Source organism: Dromaius novaehollandiae, chromosome 5, assembly GCF_036370855.1.
Source record: "Dromaius novaehollandiae isolate bDroNov1 chromosome 5, bDroNov1.hap1, whole genome shotgun sequence".
In the NCBI taxonomy this organism is placed as follows: domain Eukaryota; kingdom Metazoa; phylum Chordata; class Aves; order Casuariiformes; family Dromaiidae; genus Dromaius; species Dromaius novaehollandiae.
Window position 1 is genome coordinate 67083867 of NC_088102.1, and position 22599 is coordinate 67106465.

General features: G+C 59.3%; 1 protein-coding gene across 1 annotated transcript; it reads left to right on the forward strand.

The window, feature by feature from the left end:
* The first annotated feature begins 4487 nt into the window (after window positions 1–4487).
* On the forward strand, window positions 4488–17078 carry CTSD (cathepsin D). The gene is made up of 9 exons (XM_064513148.1): window positions 4488–4761; window positions 4875–5025; window positions 6020–6143; window positions 8158–8276; window positions 9854–10053; window positions 11314–11436; window positions 12671–12815; window positions 13272–13370; window positions 14069–17078. The coding sequence occupies exons 1-9, from the start codon at window positions 4688–4690 to the stop codon at window positions 14228–14230; spliced, it is 1197 nt and encodes a 398-aa protein (XP_064369218.1). The 5' UTR covers window positions 4488–4687; the 3' UTR covers window positions 14231–17078.
* Window positions 17079–22599: the final 5521 nt, after the last annotated feature.

Sequence of the window (22599 nt, forward strand, 5' to 3'; positions counted from 1 at the left end):
CATCTTTACAGAGCTAAGGTTCAGCTTTCCGGACCCTATGCACACACATAAGCAGGCAGACATCACACCAAGCAAGTTAGGCTTGGCTTAGTACTGCTGAAATCACAGCAAGCCTTCAGCGGGCTTCGGATTAGCTCCCTGTAGCAGGAGGGACACCAAAATCAAGCACTGAACTGCAGAAGACACCAGAATCCTTAATTTAATAGAATTCACTCCCCAGCCCGCGCTGCCTTCACTACCTCCGCGCTGGCTCCCGTCCGAGCGGCAGCACCATCAACCACTAATCGTTCGCTAATAATGCCGAGCGCGTGTCATCTTCGATCGCTGAGCAAACGTTAATCAGAGGATCCTCCAAGCGTGCCTGCTAAGCGGGTGCAGACGGGCGTCCCGGTTCTGCAGGGGCCGGATACCCCGCGTGGCCCGTCCCGCAGCCCCCCTCCGCCAGGCGCGACAAATCCGCCGCTGCAGAGCAGCAGCGAGCGAGGTGATCGCTATTCCCGCGGCCGGCACGCGCTAAATTTAACGCCGACCCAGGCAACGACTCCGGCGAGCGGGGATTAGCTGAGTCGAGGCCAGCGCGGACGGGTGCATCCGGCACGGGGGCCCTCACCCCGCTCCAGAAACGCTAATTTTGTGCGGGGTGAAGCTGGTGCACGTGAGCGATTGCACCGCGCGGCTGCTGAGGAAGGGGCGACGCGGCCACGCGCCCGTCATCCAGCGCTGTCAGCACAGGCAGAAGGATGACAAGGCAAAAAGTGCCTAAAACATGCCCAAAACAGAAAAAGGGGAAGGAAGCGTCAGGCGTGGGGGGATTGCTTCACGCGAGGGCTGCAGCACCAAGCACTTCTGCTTCAGGCTGGTCTCAAGGGAGGACTCTTGGCCCACATCTCCCGCGCTCCCACGGGCGCTCGCTGCAGCGTCTCCTCGCCGCGCTGGTGGGAAGGGCCAGTCCCCTCCCCTTGCCTTGGCCGCTCTCCGGGTACCCCGCGGTCGTCCCCGTTTTCCCCAGCCGCCTGTCGGGACCCCGCAAGGATCTCTGCAGCTTGGCTGCCTGCTGCGTGAGGAGCCTCTGTGTTTTTGCCTTAGAGGCACCTGCAATAAATCCACCCCATTTACTGCTTGGGACATTGCTGGGGTCTTTGCTTTCAGAGGCGTTTTAACATCCCTGCTTCAGGGGAGGTTCGCGCAGAGGTTTGCTCTGCGTCTGAGCCCCACCGGCGTGGGGCAAAGGGGGCTCCGGGCTGCCGAACGTGCTTAGGGCCCTGGCTCTCCCGCCGGGAGCACGGTGAGCAGCATTCGTGCCGCTCTCCAGGCGCTGTCACCCTCGGCTCAGCAGCAGCCGCTCGTCCTGGAGCCGGCGCCTCTCGCCCCGGCGGGCTGCGCTCCACCTCCCCGCCCCGGAGGAGCCCGGGCTGGGGCTCGCGCCGGGTCGGGCCTGGCCGGAGGGTCTCGAAGCCGGTCTTGGAAGCTGGTTTTGAAGCCCCCGCTATGGGGCCGATCCCCCCCGGTGGCACCGAACAAGCGGGCCTTGTGCCGGGGCGCGCGTGACCCGCGCCGGGGGATCAGTTCCTGCTGCCCCGAGGTGCTTGCAGGAGACCTTTGCCCAGCAGCGTGTCCTTAATCCTCCTCTGCTGCCCCATAGCCCCAGTCCCGCGTCGCCACGGGGCCGGATGGAAAACACCTCCGAGTGCCGAGCAGAAGGGGCAGCTGCCCCGAACCTCAGCACTAGCGATAGGCATCTTTGCACCAGGTTGCAACTTCAAAGAAACCAAGCAAATGCCTTCAAAAAGAGAGAAAACCGGAGGCGAGGGGGCCCCCGGCGCGCAACGGGGCGGTTGAGCAACGCCGCGCGAGGCTCACCTGCACGGGGGCTCGGGCATGCCTCATGCCGTGACTCACCCCGCGCGGGCTGAAACCCTGCCGGCGTGAACACCCAGGAAAGCCGACAGACACTAATAACGTCTTCCACCTTCTATTTTAATGAGATTCCCATCTTGCCCGACTGGTCCTCTGCGAGTCTCTGTAGTGTCCTCCATCCCCACAGGGCGGCCGCTTCTCCCCCCACCCCGGCAGCTCTCCACGTCGGGCCACCCCACACCACCTTGCCTCGGGGCGGCCCAGGGCCCTGCGGATGACAAGATCTACAAGCCCGTAAAAACCGAGATTGCTCTCGCCAAGGCGCTGCGGTGTGGTTTCGAGACCTTAATTCCAGGCCTCCGCATGGGAAAATCCCGGCTACGGCACACCGCGAGGCCTGCGCTCAGGAAAGGCTACAGATGTATGTGCAAATTAATATAGCTACAGAAAAATGTGCAAATTGATATAGCTACAGATGTATGTGCAAATTGACATGTGGGTTCACCTGGAGTCAGTGCATTACACGTCTACACGTCTCTGTCTTGTTGCAGCTGGAAGCACCAGGAAAAGAGAGATTGGCCCAGAATTGCGTCCTCCCTCCCCGGGTGTCCCTGGGTGCTGTTTGCTTTCGCAGCACCCACACATCTTTTCCCAAAGGACGGCTGAAACCCAGCCGGGCGCCTCGAGCGCTCGCTTCGGCGCCCCGGAGGCAGCAGCGCGGGGAGCCAGCCCTGTGCCGGGGCAGCGGGCGGCCGACGCGGCCGGGAGGCCGAGAGCCGCCGGTTTCGGTTCCGCAAGCGCCGCGGCACTTTCCACGCGCGCGACTCAGCACCGCGCCGGCGCGGCTGCCGCTTGGGCAACCGGGGTCACCTCGCCGGCCCCACGGTGCTCGGCGCTCGCCGGTGCCGTTCCTCACGCTGCCCGGCAGAAGCCAGCGGCCCGGGCGAGCCCTCGCTGCAGACGTGGCCCGGCGGCCGTGCGGGAACCGGCTCCCGGCGCTCCCCATCCCATCCTGGCGTGGGAGGAAATAAGCGGATGCAATGGGTGCCACCTCCGTCCCTTCCCATCACGCAGCCGTCACGCAGCAATTTCGGGGCACTGCGAAACACCTCCGGCGTGACAAACAGCACCCGGGGCGCGGGGGCGAGCGGGGGGGATGCGGAGGAGGGATTTGGGCTGGGGGGCTGGAGGCCACCTCCAGCGCCCGGCCGGCCGCCCTCGCCCCCTGCCACGAGCAGCAACCGCCCTGCAGCCCAGGGCTTTTGCAACTATACTTAGCATCTCCCCAAGGTCACCGCAGCTGGCGGCAGCGATGTTTGTGCAGGCCCCCGGCCAGGTTTCCGTTCCCGGCAGACCCAGCCGGGCGGCACCCGTGGGAGAGGAGCGGGAGCCCCTCCGGGCCGCCGAGCACCGGCAGCCCGGCGAGTATCAGCACGAGGGCAATAAAGCTGATTGCAGCAAGCGGCGGGTTATCGGCGGGGTAAAAGGAGGGCTGGAGCGTCTCTCTGGCTTTTTTCCCACCGCCTCTGCAGCCCCTTGAGGCTTTCCTCCCCCTCGCAGACGGCGTGGATGCAATACAGGAGCCCCGGGGCACTTTGGGACACGAAGGCGCCGCTCAAATACATGAGTTTTCATGTGACTTTTCCATGGTGCAGGAGCAGGAGGAAGCGTTGGGAATGGCTGAGGTCCTGGCACCGTGCCGGGAAACAGCGACCGCCGGCGTGCTGGGGCCGGAGCCGGCAAATCCGGCTCTGCTAACGAGCCGCATCCACGAGCTTCACGGCTGCACCGGCCCCGTCTCGGAGTGGCTGTGTTTTTCAGTAGCTTTGCACCTCGGAGCGCGGCCGCCCTCCGCTCCGCTCTTGCTCGCGGGCCTCCCACGCGCCCCGGCAGCGCCCAGACCTGCCGCGTCTTGTCCGCACCGAGGCTCGGCCGAGCCGGGGACGGTTTTTTTCCCCTTGAGCTCTGCTACGGGCTGGGTGGGGTGGGACAGGCAAGCCCGGCGAGGCGGCCGGCGCCAGGCCCAGGCGGCAAAAGGCAGCAAAGGCCATCGCAGACCTCTTGGGTTTTTTTTCAGCTCGTCTTGTGGTTTTTGCAAAGCCCTCGGCGGGCGCCGGCGGCGTTTCGAGGGGCCTTGCAAGGCCCGGCGCCCTCCGAGCAGCGCCGGGGACCACGAGCAGCCCTGCAAACCCGTGGCCGGGGGGGTTCGGGGGTGCTGCCTCCTCGCCGGCTGCTCGGTTGTGTTAATAAACCGTTTTGCCTAATCACCCCGGCGCCCGCTCGCAGGCGAGCGGCGGGCGGCTTTTTTCCGGGAACGCCTTTGCGACGCGCGGGGGGGCCCCGCGCTGCGGGGCTTTGCAGCGCTGCCGTCCGTCCTGGCCCCCCCTCGCTGGGCACCTGCCGAGAAAAGCCTGAAAGCCTGGAAAGGGGGAGGAAGGGGGGAGAAAACAAACAGAAAAGAAAAAAAAAAGAAAACCAAGAGCGCGGCGCGGGGCGTGCAAAGCGCCCTTGTGATCTCTTTAATTGTGTTTATTCCTCTTTCCGCGCGGGGAGGCGGCGCAGGCTCGCGGCTTTCCCATGCCGCTTCCCCGCCCCGGCCCCGCCGATCACATGACGCCGAGTTGCAATTTTAGACCGTCAGCTGACCCGAAAATCTCTGGATAAGGGGCCCCGCCGCTCAGCCCTGCCTTCAAAAACCCCCGGGGCGGCGGCGAGGCCGGGCGTCGCGGCGTCGCCGGCTGCAGCAGCGCGAGCCCCCGGCCTGCCCCGCATCGCCCCGCGGCATCCCGCATCCCGCATCCCGCATCCGCCTCCCGCATCCCGCATCGCCATGGCGCCCCGCGGCCTCCTCCTGCTGCTGCTGCTGCTGCTCTGCGCCGCCGGGCCCGCCGCCGCGCTCATCAGGTGAGGCGTCCCGCCGGGAAGGAGGCCGGGAGGCACCTCCGCTCCCGCCGGAGCAGCTGCGGGAAGGGCTGATCTGTGCTAAACCCCCCCCGTCCCTGTGTGTCCCCCCCCAGGATCCCGCTGACCAAGTTCCCCTCCATGCGGCGGGTGCTCAGCGAGGTGGGCAGCGACATCCCCGACCTCGACGCCGCCACCCGGTTCCTGAAGCACAAGCTGGGCTTCGCCGCGGAGCCCACGCCGGAGATCCTCAAAAACTACATGGACGTGAGTAACACCCCCCCGGGCAACCCCCCCCCCCCCCCCCGAGCAAACCATCCCCGCTGGCCATGCCGGAGACCCCGGCCGCGGGAGGGTGTAGGTGGCCCCTTCCTCGGCGGGGATTTGACCTTGGTGGTGACCAGGTGGAGATTCATCTTCCGGGGGGGGGGGGTATTTTTAGGGTAGGGCAACCCCAAGGAGCGTTTAGAGGAGATGCCGTGGCCACCGCTGCAACAAGTGCCCGCGGCCGGCCTCGAGCACCGCCCAGGGTTGCCGCCGGCTCCTCCGGGGCGGGGGGGAAGCGGCTGCAAGCACCTCCCTCTGCAAGTCACCCCACGTCCCTGCTCCCCACCGGAGGGGCCACCACGCCGTGGAGCTGTGCGCGGCGGTGGCATCGCGGGAGGGCACCCGGGCGCTTTGTCACCCTGCTCCAAGGGCCCCTCCGCCTGGTCCCCGCGGGCCCCCGGGCTGCAGCGGGCCCGGGTGAGCTCAGCCCCGGCACCGGCTGGACTTCCGAGCTCCAGCAGTAATTAGAGTCGCTGGAAGCAACTGCCGCCGTCCCGGTGCGGTTAATTGCAGCGGATTATTAATTACTCAGCCAGCAACCCCTAGAAACTGCTAAGCGCCCAGGACGTGAGCTCAGAGCGGGCAGCTTTGTTAATCCTGGTTTTTGTTTTTCTCCTTTTAACGGAGCTCTCTGTCCTCCTCCCCGGCAAAACCCTCTCCGGCTTCTCCTGCCCGGAGCCCGGAGCCAGCCCTCGCCCCAGCCGCCCACGGAAGAAGCAGCGATGTCGTTCCCCAGAGATTTCTGCCCTTGACCCCTGCTTTTGGCCGGTGCCCAGTGTCTCACCCTCCCATCCTCTCCCTTCCAAGGCCAAAAGGAGTTTTTCTGCTCGCAACTTCCTTCACAGGGCCTTTTTTTTTTTTAATCATTCGGGCACTTTTTTGTTTTCGCTTCGGGCGCTTTCGTTCACGGCGCCCTCCTCCGCCCCCCTCGCAGGCGCAGTACTACGGCGAGATCGGCATCGGGACCCCGCCGCAGAAGTTCACGGTGGTCTTCGACACCGGCTCCTCCAACCTGTGGGTGCCGTCCGTGCACTGTCACCTGCTGGACATCGCCTGCCGTAAGTGCCACCGGCCGCGGGCCCCGCCGCCTCTGCCTCCCCCGCGCCGCGGGGGCTGAAACCCAGCCCCGCCGCCCCCGCGGAGCCCCTTCCAGCTGTGCCACCGCCCCGGGTCACAGCTGGAGAGAGGGATTTTGGTGGAGACACTGCCCGGGGAGGGACCGTCCCTTGCCTTGCGGAGGACAGTGAGCTGATAGACCCCGATGGTCCTCCTGGAGGAGGGCGGTGAACTATAGGGAGAGGTCTGAAACAGTCCCAAGCTCCAGCCGCCTTCCTGGCTCACATCCCATCCCCAAAAGAGGCGAGTTTCCTTATCCCGGCGAGGCGGTTATGTGGCTCTGCGGCATCCGAGCTGGAAACGGGCTCCAGCCCTGCCGCGTCCAGCCCCGTCTTTCGTGCTCCCCTCCCAGCTCTTCCCCTCCGCTCCCTCTGCGTCACCCTCACACAAGTTCACACCTTTCCACGTGGCTCGAGCCGCACGAGCCAACGGGCGAGCCCGTACGCCGCAGCGTTTCTCCCCAAATTACAGGCTGACGCTACCCTTGTCCCGTTGCACAACGCCGGTGAGAAAAAAAGAGCGTCGTGCCAGATCTGATATTAACTGCCCTAGTTTCTGTTTTATTGCTGCGCCGAGCATGTGCGTGCGTGTTTATGGATTTATAATTAATAAGAACCAGGTAGACGCTTTTCTCGCAGTCGGCACTATGTTTTTTTTTTTGGCCCGGTGATGTTGCTGTGTAGAAACTCCCCATAGCAGAGGGTGGCAAACCCAGCCGTGGCCAAACGCCGTTTCAGAGCTGCCAGATGTGCTGCTGAAGCAGAGCAGAGAAACAGGTGGAGGCAACGAATGCGGCCAAAAAAGGGGACTGGAAATGCCCATGGAGGACAGGGAGGAAGTGTGGACTCGTGTCCTCTTCCATTTGGCTTTGTAGCGTCTGGGGAAGCCTGGGGAGAGACAGATCTGCCTGTTGGATACGTGCGATGAGATCTGGGCCATGTGTAGGCTGGAGCTTGTGTGGGCCAGGTCAGGTCTGTCCTGGGGTCTCCGCTGTCCAGGAGGCAGCTGATTTCTCCAGCCAGTGGGACCTGCCGCGACCGAGGGCCTCTCAGCACGGCCTTTACAGCCCCCAGGTCGCCAGCGGCTCCTCGCGCTCTGCAGAGCTCGTTTTACAAGCGTGCAGGGAGCCTAAAATCCTGCCGGACCGGTACCCAAATTACACAGCCAGTGTAGTCTCCGTACACATACTGGGTCCTCAGATTTTGTCCGATTTGGCCTCAGCCGGTGCCTGCTTGGTTGAGCGAGCGGCTCTGGAGCCCTCCACGTGACTGAGCAAAAATCTGCAGAGGAGGTATCCGCTGTGCCAGGCCACCAACCCCGGGGCGCACAGTCATCCCCGGCCTTTCAGAGGGAAAAATGCTTCATAGAAAAAATGTTTCAGGCCATCTATGCGCAAAAAAGAGATGACTGTGGCCTTAGTGGAAGAAAAATATCAGCTAGTAAAGGGAAGATGCTCATGGCCAGACAGGGCTGTGCTGAAAGTCACCCCAGGTCTCCATGGCTTGGGGGCAGCGTGGGGACGTGTCACTCTCTGCCGTCTAATAGACCCCGACACACCGGCCACGTATACTCCAGCCTCTTAATATGCTGCGGCCAAATCCTATTTAACGGCCAAATTGGATCTCGGCGCCTCATTCCCCCGCGTTAGCAATGCTTCGTGAAGCGTGCCCGATTTGGCAAAAGTCGGAGTCTTTGCTCCCGTCTGCGAGCATCCGTCCGTCCCTGCGAGGCGCTGGGAAGCGGGATGGGCAGCCTGGCCAAATCTCTGCCCATAGAGATTTTCGTTTGCGGTTCCCAGATAGCAGCAGGCTGTTTGTTGTTGACGGTCTGGCAGCCGGAAGGCAGGGCGGGTTCCCCAGCGCTAATTTTTCTGCACGTTTTCTCCCCGCCACGGCCGCGTGCCGGTGCCGCGCGTGCCCGCCGTGCCGCCTCCCGCGTGCCCGTGCTCGGCCGCAGTGCTGCACCACAAGTACGACGCCTCCAAGTCCAGCAGCTACGTGAAGAACGGCACCGAGTTCGCCATCCACTACGGCACCGGGAGCCTCTCCGGGTACCTGAGCCAGGACACCGTGACGGTCAGTGACGGCGCCGGGGGCAGCCGCGGGGACCCTCTCCGGCTCCCCGTCTGAGCCAGCTTCATTGCCTGTGAGAGGGTGGGTGGGTTTAGGCGCTTCCCAGCTTAACGCGAGGGCTGAAGGGAGTCACGAGGAGCGTTGCAGCTTTTTTTTTTTTTTTTTTAGTAATTATCACCGTAGCGCCTGCTTGCTAATTAGCCCTCCGCCGCTTCCCAGCGGCTCAGAGGGAGGATTTTGTGCCTGGGCTTGTCTGGGGGAGCGGGAAAGCCGGGAGCGCTCCGCTCCCGCGTGGGCAGAGGCAGGAGAAACCAGCCGCGTGGATCCCGAGCGGGTTGCAAGGGAGCTGAGGGCGCTCGGGGCCCTTGAGCCGGGATACCTCGGCCGGTTTCTGGTGATGGGCCCTCTGCACCTCTCGCCGCCGCCCTGGGAGGGTGGAGCGATCGCTTTGCAAACTCGTGCCCTCAACGGCCGCTCGCCGAGCGCCTGCGAGCGGATGTGCTGCTCCGAGCAGTGCTGCCCCACATCCTGCCGTGCGGCTTCCAGCTTTCGCAAGGCCGAATTGCCGCTTCGCAGCGAAAAGCGTAGCTGGCGTTAAAGGCAGCGCCGCCCGCCCTGCGCTTGGCCGGTCACACGCGCGGCCTTGCACGGGGCAGTGTCCAGCCCCGCGGGGATATTAGTCATTTACAGGGATCGTTATCTGCCGTCAGGTACGAGAGGCCGAGCTTTCAGTCCAGCCCGCTTCACTGCGGGGCCGTTAGCTGGGGCCGGAGAGGCTGAAATCATCCTAGTGCCCGTGCTAAAACCGCCCGTGGTGAGCGTGACGCTCCGAAACCGTGTGAGCTGCCGGAGAGCGGGGCCGGCAGACAAGCCCTCGCTTCGGCGGCCCTCGGGGAGGGCTCTCCCCACTGCCGCGAGCTGGGGCTCTGCCCCCGCGCTCTGCCTGCTGGAGAGCAGGGCCTTTCGGCTTGCCGGCAGCCAGCACCAGTGCTTCTGGTGTTTGGCGGGGAGGTGACCTTTGCATTCACGTTACTGCCACTGCTATTTTTGTCTAACCTCGCTCTCACGGCTGGGTCTTCCCCTCACCCCCCCCCCGAGATCTCCGCAAGCTGGAGATCCTGGAAAGGGAGGATATCCTGGTATAGGGGAGACCGCAGGGCTGTGTGTCGGGGTGGGAGGGCTCTGTGGTCCGGACTGGTTCTGTGTGCAGCACCCGAGGAGATAGGAGAGAAGGGATGAGAGAGATGGGAGAGAAGCTGGCTGTCCGGAGGAGGGAGAAAGTGGGAAGAACTTGCTCCAGGATTAAAGAAGTAAAATGAGCAGCTCAGACTGGAAGAGAAGGATGCACTAGGCAATAATGCGGCAGTGGGAGATGCTGGTGGGTGCCCAGGGTGGCCTGTTCCTCCAGGGAAGGCGGCACAAGCATGTCTGGTTTCCACAGCCCAATACGAATGTCCGGGCCAAAGCAAGCAGGAGTGTGGCTGTGCGAGACATACTACGGCCTGCACTCACCAAGATCCTGTTTTCCACTCCCTGAGTCAGTTTTCTTTACGGCTCGTTTTTCCTTTCCCTCCCCTCAGCTGGGTGACTTGAAAATCAAGGACCAGATGTTTGGGGAGGCCGTGAAGCAGCCAGGCATCACCTTCATTGCCGCCAAGTTTGACGGCATCTTGGGCATGGCGTTCCCCAAGATCTCCGTGGACAAGGTCACCCCTTTCTTCGACAACGTCATGCAGCAGAAGCTGATTGAGAAAAACATCTTCTCCTTCTACCTGAACAGGTAGCGTGGGGTTTGGTGGGGAGCAGCTCTATGGCGAGCGCAAGCCCAGGCGGGCATTTGCTTTCCACTCACCTCTAGCCGTCTTCTGCGGGCCGCGACCGTCTGCTGTCTGCACTAACCTGTTATCTCTGTCCGCTGGCCAGGTCCTCAGTTCAAGGAAATCAGCACAGCTCCGTTCTTAGTGCTGATTTACTCCCTCGTAGGAGGTGGCCTTTTGTCACCTGAGGACTTTGCCCTGGCCAGTGCCGCTGGCGAGGTCTCAGCACGGTCTCCTTACTGCAGCGGTTAGGCCAAATTCTCTTCTCTTTGCTGGTTTGAAGCAGGCAAAGGTGATGCAGAAATGCAGCCATTTCACTGAGAAGAAGCTGGGTAGATTTGCTACCTGATTTCTTAGCTGTTGAAGAGAGGGAAGGTGTTTCCAGAGGAGAGAGAAATGAAAATTAAGAGTGCTGTGGTCACGAGATCAGGTGCTGCTAATGGAGCCCTGCTGGTGGGGTCAGCACAGCCCCAAAATCCACGCGCCACGTGGCCCACACCGTTGTCATCTCGCGGGCGAGCCCGCGCCGTGCCAGCCGTCGCTAGTGATGGGCTGATGCTCCTCACCCACCCGGGGCGCTGCTCCGAGCACCTTCCCCGCCGCTGCTGCTCAGCCCCGGCATCCCGAGCACCCTCCGGGCTCAGCGGGGACACGCGGAGCTACTTCTGGCTGAAAAGTAGCACGTCTTGGAGGGGGAGGGCAGAGACCGTTGCTTCTGGCAGCTCAAAAGCCAGCCCTCCCCCCTCACCATATTTCTTCCCATCTGCTCGGCAGCGATCTTTCATCTTGGGGTAACCTTGAGGACTCGGCTCTGCGGCTGGTGGCTGTGACAGAGCCGGGCACGGATAATCTATCGTGTCCAGCCCCACATGGATGCTGGTCATGAGCCGAAGGAAGGGCGTTATCTGGGGGTCCAGGCGTTACTGCTCTCTTCTCGGCCTCCCTTTGCCACCCTCATCGCTGCAATGAGTTGGTTCAGGTCTCCATGCACAAGTCTCAGCTGAAAAGCTGCAGGAAGTTTCCCCTTGCCCTCCCCAGCCTAATTCGCGGTGTCTCCCCCTTCCTCTGATGTATTATAGTGCAGTGTCAGTTGTCTGGATCCAGTGCTACCAGTGCTGCGCTCCCCCCCCCATCCCCGCACGTGTTTCCGCGCACCGGGACCCTTAGGGCATGTGGGGGGGGTGATTCTCGCCCTGACACTGACGGATTTGGTCTTCTTTCAGGGACCCCACCGCTCAGCCTGGCGGGGAGCTGCTCCTGGGGGGGACTGACCCCAAGTATTACAGCGGCGAGTTCAGCTGGGTGAACGTCACGCGCAAAGCCTACTGGCAGGTCCACATGGACGCGTAAGTGCCCCCTCCGTCTCGCTACACCCACGCGGGCAAGGGGAGCCGTCTGCTCTGCAGAGCTCTGCCTCCTGCAGCAGAGCCAGGCCAAAAGCGCAGATTAAAATCCCACCCTACGGCTGGGTCGTTTGTCCCTGGGAAGCGAGGAGAGGCGGGAAACAGCAGGAGACGTTCTGCAAAATCCCTTTCTCTTGTTTACGGCTTGGCCCGTGAAAATGCACGCTGCGCCCTTGCAAAGCAGGGAAAAACCGCAGCCCGTCCTTGCTGTGAGCGGGGCGAACGCCTAGCATTAAGCCCCGGCTTTGCCCCTCTCGGCAGGGACCGAGCTGGGCGGGTCGCTGTGCTCGGGCATCCTCCAGGGCCGCTGGCAGCTGAGGAGGAGCGGAGCGAGGCCCGAGGACCTCAGCCCTCGGCTGAAGGACACGGCGCAGCAATCACGGCGCAGTGTCGGGGCCGAGGGAAGGAGAACGAGCGTGATCGAGCGGTCCGAGCGCCGGGCTGCTGCTAGCCTGGGAGCCCCGCGGTCTATTCTGAGCTCTCCCACGTGACGGGAACTTAAAAGCAGCCTGTGATCGGCGTGTGTCATTCTGCTGAGCCCTCCCCGGCGCACGGTTTTCCTTCTCATCTTCCCCGAGTCACGCAGCGTTGGCAAAGCCTGCCGAGCCGCTCGGCTGCAAGGCTTTATCCGGCCACACTGCTGCGAAACGCGGTTTGGGTGAAGAAGCCAGGCGGCTCCTGTCTCGCCTGTGTAATGTGCACAAATCCTGTCCTGCTCCGCAGCCCCCAAAGCCGTCACGCCACCCCTTTAACCCTTTGCTTCCCACAGCAGCACGGGCTGCTGCATGACCCCCGCGAGGAACAGCAGGCCGTATGGGCCCTTAGCACGTCGCCGTTTGCTCGCTCGCTGCCTGTTTGCCGTGGCGCTGGCCCCGGAGCGCAAGCAGGGCGGCAGGACACGAGCAGTCCGGGCTGCCTGGAGCAATGCAAGGGTCCAGCAAGGCAGCCGTCCACCTCGGGCACGCCAGGGCCTCGCGCGGAGCCGGACGGGCCGCGCGCGCCGGAGACAAGGAGCCGAGTCTCCGCCGCGTCGGGATTTCCGAGCGCGCGTTCTCGCCCTCGGCCCGGGCCCCCCTCGCGCGCCCACGCGCTGCCCGGGCTCCGCTCCCGCCGTTCGCCGCCCATCGTCGCCCCGACGGACCGCAGGGCTGACTTCTGCCCGCCCGCCTTTCCCTAGGGTGGACGTCGCCAACGGGCTGACGCTGTGCAAGGGGGGCTGCGAGGCCATCGTGGACACGGGCACCTCGCTCATCACCGGCCCCACCAAGGAGGTGAAGGAGCTGCAGAAGGCCATCGGCGCTAAGCCCCTCATCAAAGGCCAGGTGAGGCCGGGCTCCTGCACCCCTGACCCCGGGCAGCGCTCGCTGCCTCGCTGGTGCCCTTGGGCTTCATCTCAGGGGGTGCAATAAAACGCAGCTCCCCCGGGTCAAAGAGCTTGAGGCTGCCGCCGGGGCTCGCGCCGCCCTGTCTGTCCGGCCGGCCGGCCCCGCCGTCCGCGCGTTCGGCGCTGACCTGCTTCTGGGTGTGGGAGGAGCGAGTTGCCATGGAAAAATTAGAGCCCCTTGAACCGTGAGAGCCTCCGTCCCGGCTGAACTCCGGCCGGCGCGGCTGCCGATAAAGCAGGGCGGAGGGCTGCACGCTCCCCGCACCCCTTCGCGGCCAGCCGGGACGAGCGGCGGGTCCGAGCCCAGAGGCCGCGGGAGGCTTGGGCTCCCCGCCGCTGCCCGTCTCTGGGGGAAGCCGCAGCAAGGCCCGGACTGGTGTTGTTCCCATTTCAGTACGTGATCCCCTGCGACAAGGTGTCCTCTCTGCCCGCGGTGACGCTCACGCTGGGAGGGAAGCCCTACCAGCTCACCGGGGACCAGTATGTCTTCAAGGTGAGTCCAGCGCAGCTTTTGTCACGAGACGCCTGACACAAGCGTGGTGAAAGCCGGGCTGGAGCTGGCACTGGAGAAAGAGCCTGGGGGACTGGGGTGGTAACGTGGTGGCACTGACTGCTGCATCCGGGGAACCTAACCAACGCCGTGCGATAACAGGACGCCCTGAGTGATGCTCTCTGCTCGCAGGGGAAAAAAGGGGGTGGGGGAAGGAAAAAAGGGCAGGCAGTTGCATGGCTTTCTACAAACATTATGCCCTACTGTAGGCCCTTTTCTGTTGGGTGCAGGTAGGTCATAGCTTTAGGCCAGCCCTTGTCACGGCAGAGGCCAGCAATCCAGCGTTTAAGGCATCAGATGACGTAGAGCAGGATCAACCTCCCCAGACCACCTTCTGCAGGCTTTCAACAGTGCCTCTAACTTGGAGCAGCCCGGCCTGGGATGTTTGTGAATACGTGCGGTTTTACTTGATGTTTTGCTAGCAAGGACCATGTGCATGAGGGTTCCTGGCAGGGCAGCTAGGTTTGGTTTTATGGGAATGGAGAGTCGGGAGTTACTGATTTTTCACAGCTTTTGCAAGGTGCGGATCGCAGGCTGAGAGCCTGAAACGCAGCCAGCGTTGGCCGGTGTTACTCCGGAGCCCGTGCGGTTGAGGGGAGCTGGGGACCTGCTTTGACTGAACCCCTCGCTCTTCCCTCTAGGTTTCTGCGCAGGGGGAGACCATCTGCCTGAGTGGGTTTTCAGGCCTGGATGTCCCACCCCCCGGCGGCCCGCTCTGGATCCTGGGTGATGTCTTCATCGGTCCCTACTACACCGTCTTTGACCGTGATAACAACTCTGTTGGCTTTGCCAAGTGCGTCTAAGCGCCTGACCCACACTGCCTCTGCCACACACACTTACACACACGCACGGGAGCTGTAGAGAATGATTACCAGGGTTGGCAACCCAGTGAGGAAGAGAAAAAGAAGTGGAGCTAGATTTAAATTTGCAAGGAAAATAATCATTGTTAGTGCCCTGCTAGCTACGTTTTCCCCTCTGTCGAGTAAGTGGTGCTGGAACAGCTCTAGTTGACAACTCCAGCTAGAGTAGCTCCTTGCTTTACTATTAGATCTTCCGGTATTTGTTTTTAATGTTGATTCTCAAAGCTGCGCAATGCCCTCTCGTGTCTCCCAGCACTGGTCTCCCTACTGGAGAGGCAGCTTGCCGGAGCCACCCAGCAGTGCCGCTGTTCCTGCCGAGAAGCTGTGCGGGTGCTCCTGGGTTTGGGCTTCTGCGCTGGGGGAGAGGGAGGGGAAAGACTATCCTGCACGTTTCTTATTTCTTCCTCTTTTTCACTGATGGAGTGGGGGAGTGGGAGGGGTAGAGAGTTCGTCTTGATCACTCCTCTGAGACTGGTGAGGCAGCAATCGCTAAATCACTTTTTGCGCTAGCTTGGTCCTGGGGGAGTGCTTCCCGGGCTGGAGCTGAGAGGGATCTTCTAGCATGCACAGGGGAGGTTTTAAAGTCCAACGGCTCTGGTTGTGTGTTTTTGTGTTGTGACAACACTAGTGAGAGCTTGAGGCGTGATCTAGCCATGCCTGGTCTGAGTCTCTCACAGACCTATCGGGGCAGGGATTCGTTGGGGGGCTCCAGCCAGTAGGGCTCTTCACGGAGTAAGAATATAAAGGGGGTTACAGTAGGATTTAATAGGAGTTGCTTGAATTCATGTCCACAAAGGCCTAGCTTTAAGCTTAGGGCTGAGCAAACCAGTTTGAGCAAAGGCAGAGTTGATATAAATGCTCTTGAGTTTGGCAAACTTCCAGTTTTCCCAAACCTGAGAACTTTCTAACCTTATCTGGAGTTAGAGAGTTGAGCATAACATTTCCCAAAGCAACTAAGTGGTCTACAAGCCTAAATCACGTTGATTAAATCAGTGACACCTGGTTGTTTGTAAATCACATAAGAGCTTTTGGAAATATTATTCACAGTGTTTTGAATTGCTCAGAACTCAAGAGACAGTTGACAGAACCGAGTCAGCAAGTCTTCCAGGCAGGAGGGAACCACGGAGGCTTCTGAATTTTCATTTGCTCTCCTTTCACCGCTGCCCTGTCCTGAAACCCAGCTCACCTTCAATACCCTCCTTACGTTGTACTATAGTTTCTGTATTATTAACATTGGTGAGAGCCCTGTTCATCTGCATCGTGTGTTACGGAAGCAGTGAGGCACATTCCCTGCTTTGGCGAGTTTGTAGCTGAAGGATTTAGCTGTGCTTACAGATCCACATTTTGCTCCTGGAGAGCCAAGACCTCTGTGCATGGAGCCATCCACTTCGCTGGGCTGGAGTCGGTAAACGTGCGCTGGGGGAGCAAGGAGAGAGCAGTAGCGGGAAGGAGGATAAAGGGAGTTTTAAGCAACGCTGGAAAGCAGAAGAGAGTGTTTTCCAAGGCTCTCAGGGAGTGACTGTAGAGATTCCTGTTGATTTCCAACACTTTGGATTTGGTCCTGGGGTTAAGGAGTGGCAGCCCATGAGTGACAAAGCTGCAGGTAGCAAGAGAAGCAGATCATTACCAGCCATGACCCCCGACAGGGCAAAATAGCCAGTAAAATCCTGGCTCCCCAAAATTCAGTGTGAATACTGCCAGCAGTTTCAGTGGTGTCAAGAAAGTTTCTGGAAAAGGTGTTTGGGGCAGTGAGTGAGTAGATGGTTAGTCACAGTAAAGTACATACCTAGACATCATGTCCAACACGAAATCCACCGTGAGCATCCGGGGCATGGTGGGAAAGAGTTTTCCAGGTGAGCCGTGGGAAGACAGCTGAGCACAGCGAGCAGACAGTCTGCAAATGTCCCCTTTCCCCATCCTGTGCAGCTCATCAGTTTGCTGTTACAACCATTACTCATCCCTTGGAGAGGTCTGGCGTGGCCAGTAGGGACTGGCCTGAACACACTCCTAATCTCTGCATTCTCCCATCCAACCCGGGCATGATAAATCTGCTGCTCCCAAAGCCGCCTTCTGCCTGTTCCCAGTCTTCGCCTGCAACCTTGGATTTGGAAGCCTGAAGGCATCTGTTGCAGCCCGGGGATCTGGCTAGAGAACAGTAGTGCATTACCAAAAAATCAAATGCAGATGCTCAGCACCTCTCCAGAGAGCCCAGATTTCAGATTGATTAAATGCCCAGAGCTCTTCAAAGTTCTGCTAAATCCTCCCACAGCTGCAGGGTTTATCCAGCATAGGGACTGAGACAATTTCTCAGGTACCCGTTAATCAGACTTGATGTGGGGGACGGCCTGACACGGAGCTGACTGCGGGTTTTGAACGTGTTGCACATCAGATTTAACCCCTGGCAGGACGTACAGTGTAGCCTAAGAACAAGCCATGCTGCAGCAGTTCTGCTGAACGTACAATGCCTTATGCTGTACATGTTGTAGCCTCTTTGCGGTAACCTAATGCCGGGCTGATTTCTGTCCTCAGGCAGGCAGGACGCTTCTCTCTGAGGAAAGAATATGGCCCCAAATGATGCCCTAAATGACATATCTTAGGATAGGCTGGAGGAGCAGTTAATTTGATGTAACCACATTTGCGACTTCACCGAATTCGTCTCCTCCCCTTGTTGTTTTATCTGCATTTTTAAACCAAACTCTAACTGTGTGATTTTTTTTTTAATCTAATTTGCTGTCAGAATTACTGTCTCATTATAGAAAATTGAAAAGAAAATACAGTATTTTCCCCCTTATTCCGAGAGTGGTCTTTTTTTAAGCGGTTTGAAATTGCCCAACTCCTCCTCCGTGATAAGGACCTGTGTCCCGCGGACCTGTTGGGTTTGCGGTGCCTGGTAGCAATTGTGCGCGTTTTCGGAAGGGCTGCTTCCCTGCTCGCTGATAACGAAGCAGGCTGGGAGGCTGGCAGGTTTGTCGTTTTCGATGTATTAAAACATAACCCAGCATCAGCAAGACACGGTGATGGCTTGACCTGGCTGATCCAACCCAACAGCCTGGCCCAGGAGCTGCTCTGAACGTCTCTGCTAGCCAAAGCCTTTTCTGGGGGCTGCATCACTCCGGCCATGTGCTGTGGACAAGAGTCCTCTAACAGGGCAGTTGCGGTGTCTCCTGGTCGTCTGAGCCAGACAGAAAGAGTTTGTGGTGGACTTGGGACATGAAGCGTTCCTGTAGTGGCCAAAGTGGGACTTCAGTTTCTAATTCCGGCCCTGCCCTTGTTCCCACAGCGCCGTTAAAGCACCTGGACGTGGACTTCATGCTGCCAGAGCCTGGTGATGAAGAACACAGTTGTTTTTCAAAATGTGTGAAAAATCCATCCCCATGGCCCGGCTGTCTCATTTTTAGTCCTAGGGCTACTGCATGGGAGCTAGAGATTCCCGCGCAGAGCGAAGGCCCTATGTGCCAGGTGCTGTACAAACACGTGACAAGAGCTAATCCCTGCTTGGAAAAAAATATCATACAAGCGAGGCAGGCAGAGCAACATCCCATCCTCTTTTCTGGGTGTGGATCTAAGCACTCAGAGAGCTCCACAGGTTCCCCACCAGCGGGTCTCGAGCCTCTGTTCCCCCAGGATGTCTCAACACCGCAGTCATCTGCTCTCCCAAGTTAGAGAGGTGTGTATGCCCAGAAGGGCTGGCTGGCTCCTGAAACCCAGTCCCGCTGCCCACCGTTCCTCAGTAGCCCAAGGGGAGAACATAAATGACATGATGTCCCCTTTCCCTCCGGTGACTCCCCCCCTCCCAGTTACTGCATTGCCTCTGCAGAACTCCCTTCACTTGACAACTTGATAACTTACTCCTTATTAAATTTCTCCACTAATGCGAAGAAGATAAACATTTTCATTACAGCTCCCTCCGAGCAGTAGGGTGTCTGAGGCTGATCCCCAAGGCTGTCTTCACGGGTCTGATCCTTCTCCAGCTGACTCCGCTCTAGGTCTCATCAGCGATTTGCCAAAAGCCCACGCAGACAAGGACCTGCCCACACCAGGGCTCTCACACCAGGACACGGGCAAAGCGGGGATCAGACCCCTTGCTTATGGAGAGAACGTGCTCATCTGGTTGGTGCGGCAATTCGTTGCTTTTGGAAACTATTTTTACTAACTGTGGATGACTAAGCACTTTGTTTGGGGGCTGATGGCTTTTTCCGCTTTTTCTTTGATTTATTTATTTTTAGGTTCCTTTAGGAGGGAAAAGGAGTGGAGTGCAGACTAACAGCTAGGGGACAGGAGAGAGAAACCAGGGGAAAGTGGGGAGATGGGATTTACCCTTCCAAACCTCAGCCCACCGTCCTGCTTAGGGGGTTTAGCAACCACCGATGGATTTCCCAGGGGTGAGAGGAAAGCCCGCTCGGGTGGCTGTAGGCTTTCTCCATCACAAAAGGTAGAGGCAGGTTGTTCTGATATTTTTCCAGAGAACCGAGGTAGGATTTGAGATGGGAGACTTTCTCACGGGTCTTACAGCGCTTGGATATGTTACGGCCCGCACATCTCTAACAAGATTACAAGAGAATTGCTCGGGGGCAGGAAGCATCTTTCTGTCCTCTTTGTCCCGTAGCACAACGGGATGTGGGCCTTGCTGTCACAGTAATACAAACAATTATTTATATTCATCGCAGCTTTTCTTTGAAAAGAAAGTATTCCTGGCCCTCCTGGCTGTGGGCTTGGACATGTGACCTGTAAAAAACAGGAGGAACATTAAAATAATGCAGAATGTTGTTTCGTTTTGTTCTTAGCGTCATTATTTTTTAAGCCAGTTCACTAATTTTGAAGGGTCATGTGAAGGCTTTTTGAACTGATGATGCTGCATATAAGCCACTGTGTTCCAGGATAATAAACCTTTCATAGCTTATACTTAGCATTAAGAAAGATGATGAATTACTAACCATAAAAAAGACCCCAAAGTGCTCTGGAAACTCTAGGCTTGATCCAGTACCCACAGAACAGAAAAATGGCCATCCAACTTCATTGACCTTTCAGTCCTAGTTATGCCAGGAAAGGTGCCCACCTCCGAGATACCACCTCAGACCGCCTTTCCCCAGCCACAGTGGGGACTGCCCAGTGCCCGCGGGGTGCCCAGAGCGGCTTTCCAGTCACACCAGCAAGGGCTGCAGGATCCTGGAGGTGTTTCTCCATCGCCTGCTGAGGCTGCTTGAGAGTTGGCACAAAAGGCCAGAGGATCCCTCCTGAGCCTCCTCCCGCAAAGCCAGCGTGGGGGGAGAGCAGACGCGCTCTCTGTTTCAGAGAGGCAAGGTCCTCCTCCACTCTCTCCTTTTCCTTTATTCCTCTTGCTCCATCCATTTTGTTTCTCTGCCTCAGATTTTATTTCAGGATTTTTCTTTTTTGTGCTCTCCTCAAGGCACTTTTTTCACCTTTCAGTTAACTAGTTGCTTTCTCTCCCCTGAATGAACTGGGACAGGACCTTCCCTACGTTCCCATTTTTTCCCCTTTGCATGGTATTTCTCTCGGTTTCCTCTCCATCTCTGTTCCAGTCTCTGCACACCCTTTTAGCCCTTTCTCACTTCTCTACTCTCAGTTTCCAAAGCAAATTCCTGTTGGTCTCACAATCCTCTACACCACCCTGCTCTCTACTCTTCCCTCCTCCCAATCCCCTTTTTGACCTGTTTTTCTCTCCTCATTCTCCATCACTCTTTGACATATGAAGACGGGCAGTTCTACCTACACAACTTTCACAAGACAAACAAATGCCATGCTGATCTTCGGTTGATGCAGACCTGTGGTTTGAACCTACCACCAGGAAGGCGCAAGAGCCAACTGGGGCCATGCCCATCCGGGCTGGCAGCTTCTTCCCACACACCAGCAGCACCGCGTGCCTCAGGGGAATGCCATGAAGGGAATTTGAGAATAGCGGGATATCCTGTTGGCTCTCAGCCGGTTACAGGATGCACTAGCCCTTCATTTCATTCCTCTGATCAATGCTGATGCTCATACCTGCTGAAGCCATGTCACTTAGTCACCTGGCCTTGGCTTCCGTGAAGTCACCCACAGCCTTCTCTGGGCTACGTTACACTAAATAAATGTGCATCAGCAGCTTATATTTTCACTTCATTGTTTAACTTATTTTCCAGTTCGTTAGTGACTATTAAAGATACTGATCTTTGCACAGGACTTCATGGCTCCTCACTGACAATTTTTCATTGTGTTGAAGATGGACTTTTTATTCTAGGGCCCTGGGCAGTTAGCCAATACCTGCAACCTTGCAATACATTGCCTTTAGGAGGAGAATAAAAAGTACAATAAGAAATTCAGTGCAGTCTCGCTTATTTACAAGGTATATACACAGCATCCCCTTTCCCTGAGGACAGCGGGAACAAACAGCTTGGTTAGGAGCAAAACAACTGTCTGATTCCTGTTTCTCAACCCGCCCTTCCAGGCACCGTGTCCTGGGGATCTCTGTGGCTCTGCTGCCCCCAGGGCACAGTCACAGCTGCTTCTCTGCGCGTTGGCTTTTCCGCTGGCTTCTGCCTTCGACACACGTGGCTTCCCGATCCCCGCGTTGGTGACCTCGGAGCCCCCTCAGCCACAGGGCCTCCCCGGGACCAAGCCTTGCCTCGGGCAGTAGCTCCTATGGATGACAGCAACCTACCTGCATAAAAAGGGCTTAATTGCTCCTTCTGAGCTTGGAAGAAGCCTCTCCACACAGCCATGGGTTTCCCGGGTTTAGCAAAGCCCTCCAGATAAGCTGACGATAGCTGGCCATAGCTTCCAGCTCAGCAGTTCGACATGTTCTTTTCTGCCTCTCCTGCAAACACCTGAATCCCAGGAGGCTGTTGCTCTCGTCCCGTAGCTGTCTGTGTTCCTTAACAGCTTCTTGGAGAGAGACCTCGGTCTTGCAAGAGACAAACGTAGCACTAGCAAAACCCTCTCTCTTTTGGCACCTCTCTGGCAGTGCTAAATCCCTAGCCAGGAGACACGTTCCCCTTTTCAACCACCGCAGACGCCTTCAAAGGGACTAAAGCAGCATGGTGCAAACTAGGCGCCTTATAGCCGGGGAGCGCGGGAAGTCCCCTCACCACACATTGACTCCTGGGAATAAACTCTGCAGGTGCCACCACCCCGGAGCCAAACCCGCTTGCACACAGCCAAGTAAATTGCAGTTATTGTTTCTCAGCTCAGCGCTGTGTTGGTAGGCTGAAAGCGTTTATAGAGGATTCTCCTTCCCCTGCAGGTACTGTTCTCATGAACTTTTAGTTTATCGAACATATTTACGAATCTCATCAGGCCATTCCCAGTGACCGCTCCACCGCGGGTCTCCTGCGACGGTGAGATTGATCCGCTCCCCCTCCCCAGCGCCCCGGCACAACCGGCCACTGCCTCACGCCCACCCGCCCCGTGCCGGGCTCTGCCACGGCGAGGTGACGCAGCTCGTCCCCACGTCCCCCCCAGCGCCGCAGCGGCAGGCTCCCCAACGACCCGAGCGCCCTCCCTGCGCGGCCCTGGCGTCGCCGGGATGTGGAGCTACACGCGGTTTCTGCACGGCTCCCGGTTCAGCTGGCAACCGGAGGCAGAAGCCATTTTGTTGATCCCGTGCCAAAGCCAGGCGCGGACGGGCAGCCAAAGCCAGCTCCTCCAGGGCTTCTCCACCCCCGGTGCCATCCCCACCCCCCTCTGCTCCAGCACCCCACATTCCCGCTGCCTGGTTGCCTTGCTCTGGCGAGCTCGCGCCGCGCGCAGGATTTATCTGCTTTCCGTCCCTTCCCCGCGACCGGCGCACAGAGGCCACTTTTCTGCCCACGGCGCTGTGCTCAGCGCGACCTCGTCGCGCCACGCTGTCCCCGTCGTCCCAGGCCCCCCTCCCAGGCGAGCTTTCGGTCCTCCTCCAGGCCGCCCCGGCTGCAGCAACACCCGGCTGCGTGGAGCGCGCTAACCATGCGGGGTAGCGAGTCGGGCTGAGCCTCCCCCGGCCGGCGCGGAAACCTGCCGGGACGATGCCCCGCGCCAGCAGGATGGTGCCCGGGAGACGCGCTTCTCCAGCAGGGCACCCCCGGGATGGCTGAGCCGGGAGGCGTCGTCCCCACGCCGGGGAGGAGCAGGTGGGCACCAGAAGGGCAGCGGGGCCGAGGCGGGGCAGCTCTCCCGCACGGAGGGGCAAAGGGCACGTTTGGGGGGGCTGCTGGTTGACTTGGCTGCCCCGAGTCCCCTGCTTGCTCCCTCGGTCGCGTCCGCGCCCCCCAGCCCTGCCCTCCCCTCCTCCATCAAGTCCGACGTTAGGAAAGCGGAGCCGGAGGCAGTGCTGAGCCGGA

Coding starts and splice junctions, on each gene's coding strand:
- CTSD (XM_064513148.1), top strand. CDS start 4,688: ATGGCGCCCCGCGGCCTCCTCCTGCTGCTGCTGCTGCTGCTCTGCGCC. Junction 6,144..8,157: donor CCTGCTGGACATCGCCTGCC/GTAAGTGCCACC, acceptor GCTCGGCCGCAG/TGCTGCACCACAAGTACGAC. Junction 12,816..13,271: donor AGCCCCTCATCAAAGGCCAG/GTGAGGCCGGGC, acceptor TTCCCATTTCAG/TACGTGATCCCCTGCGACAA.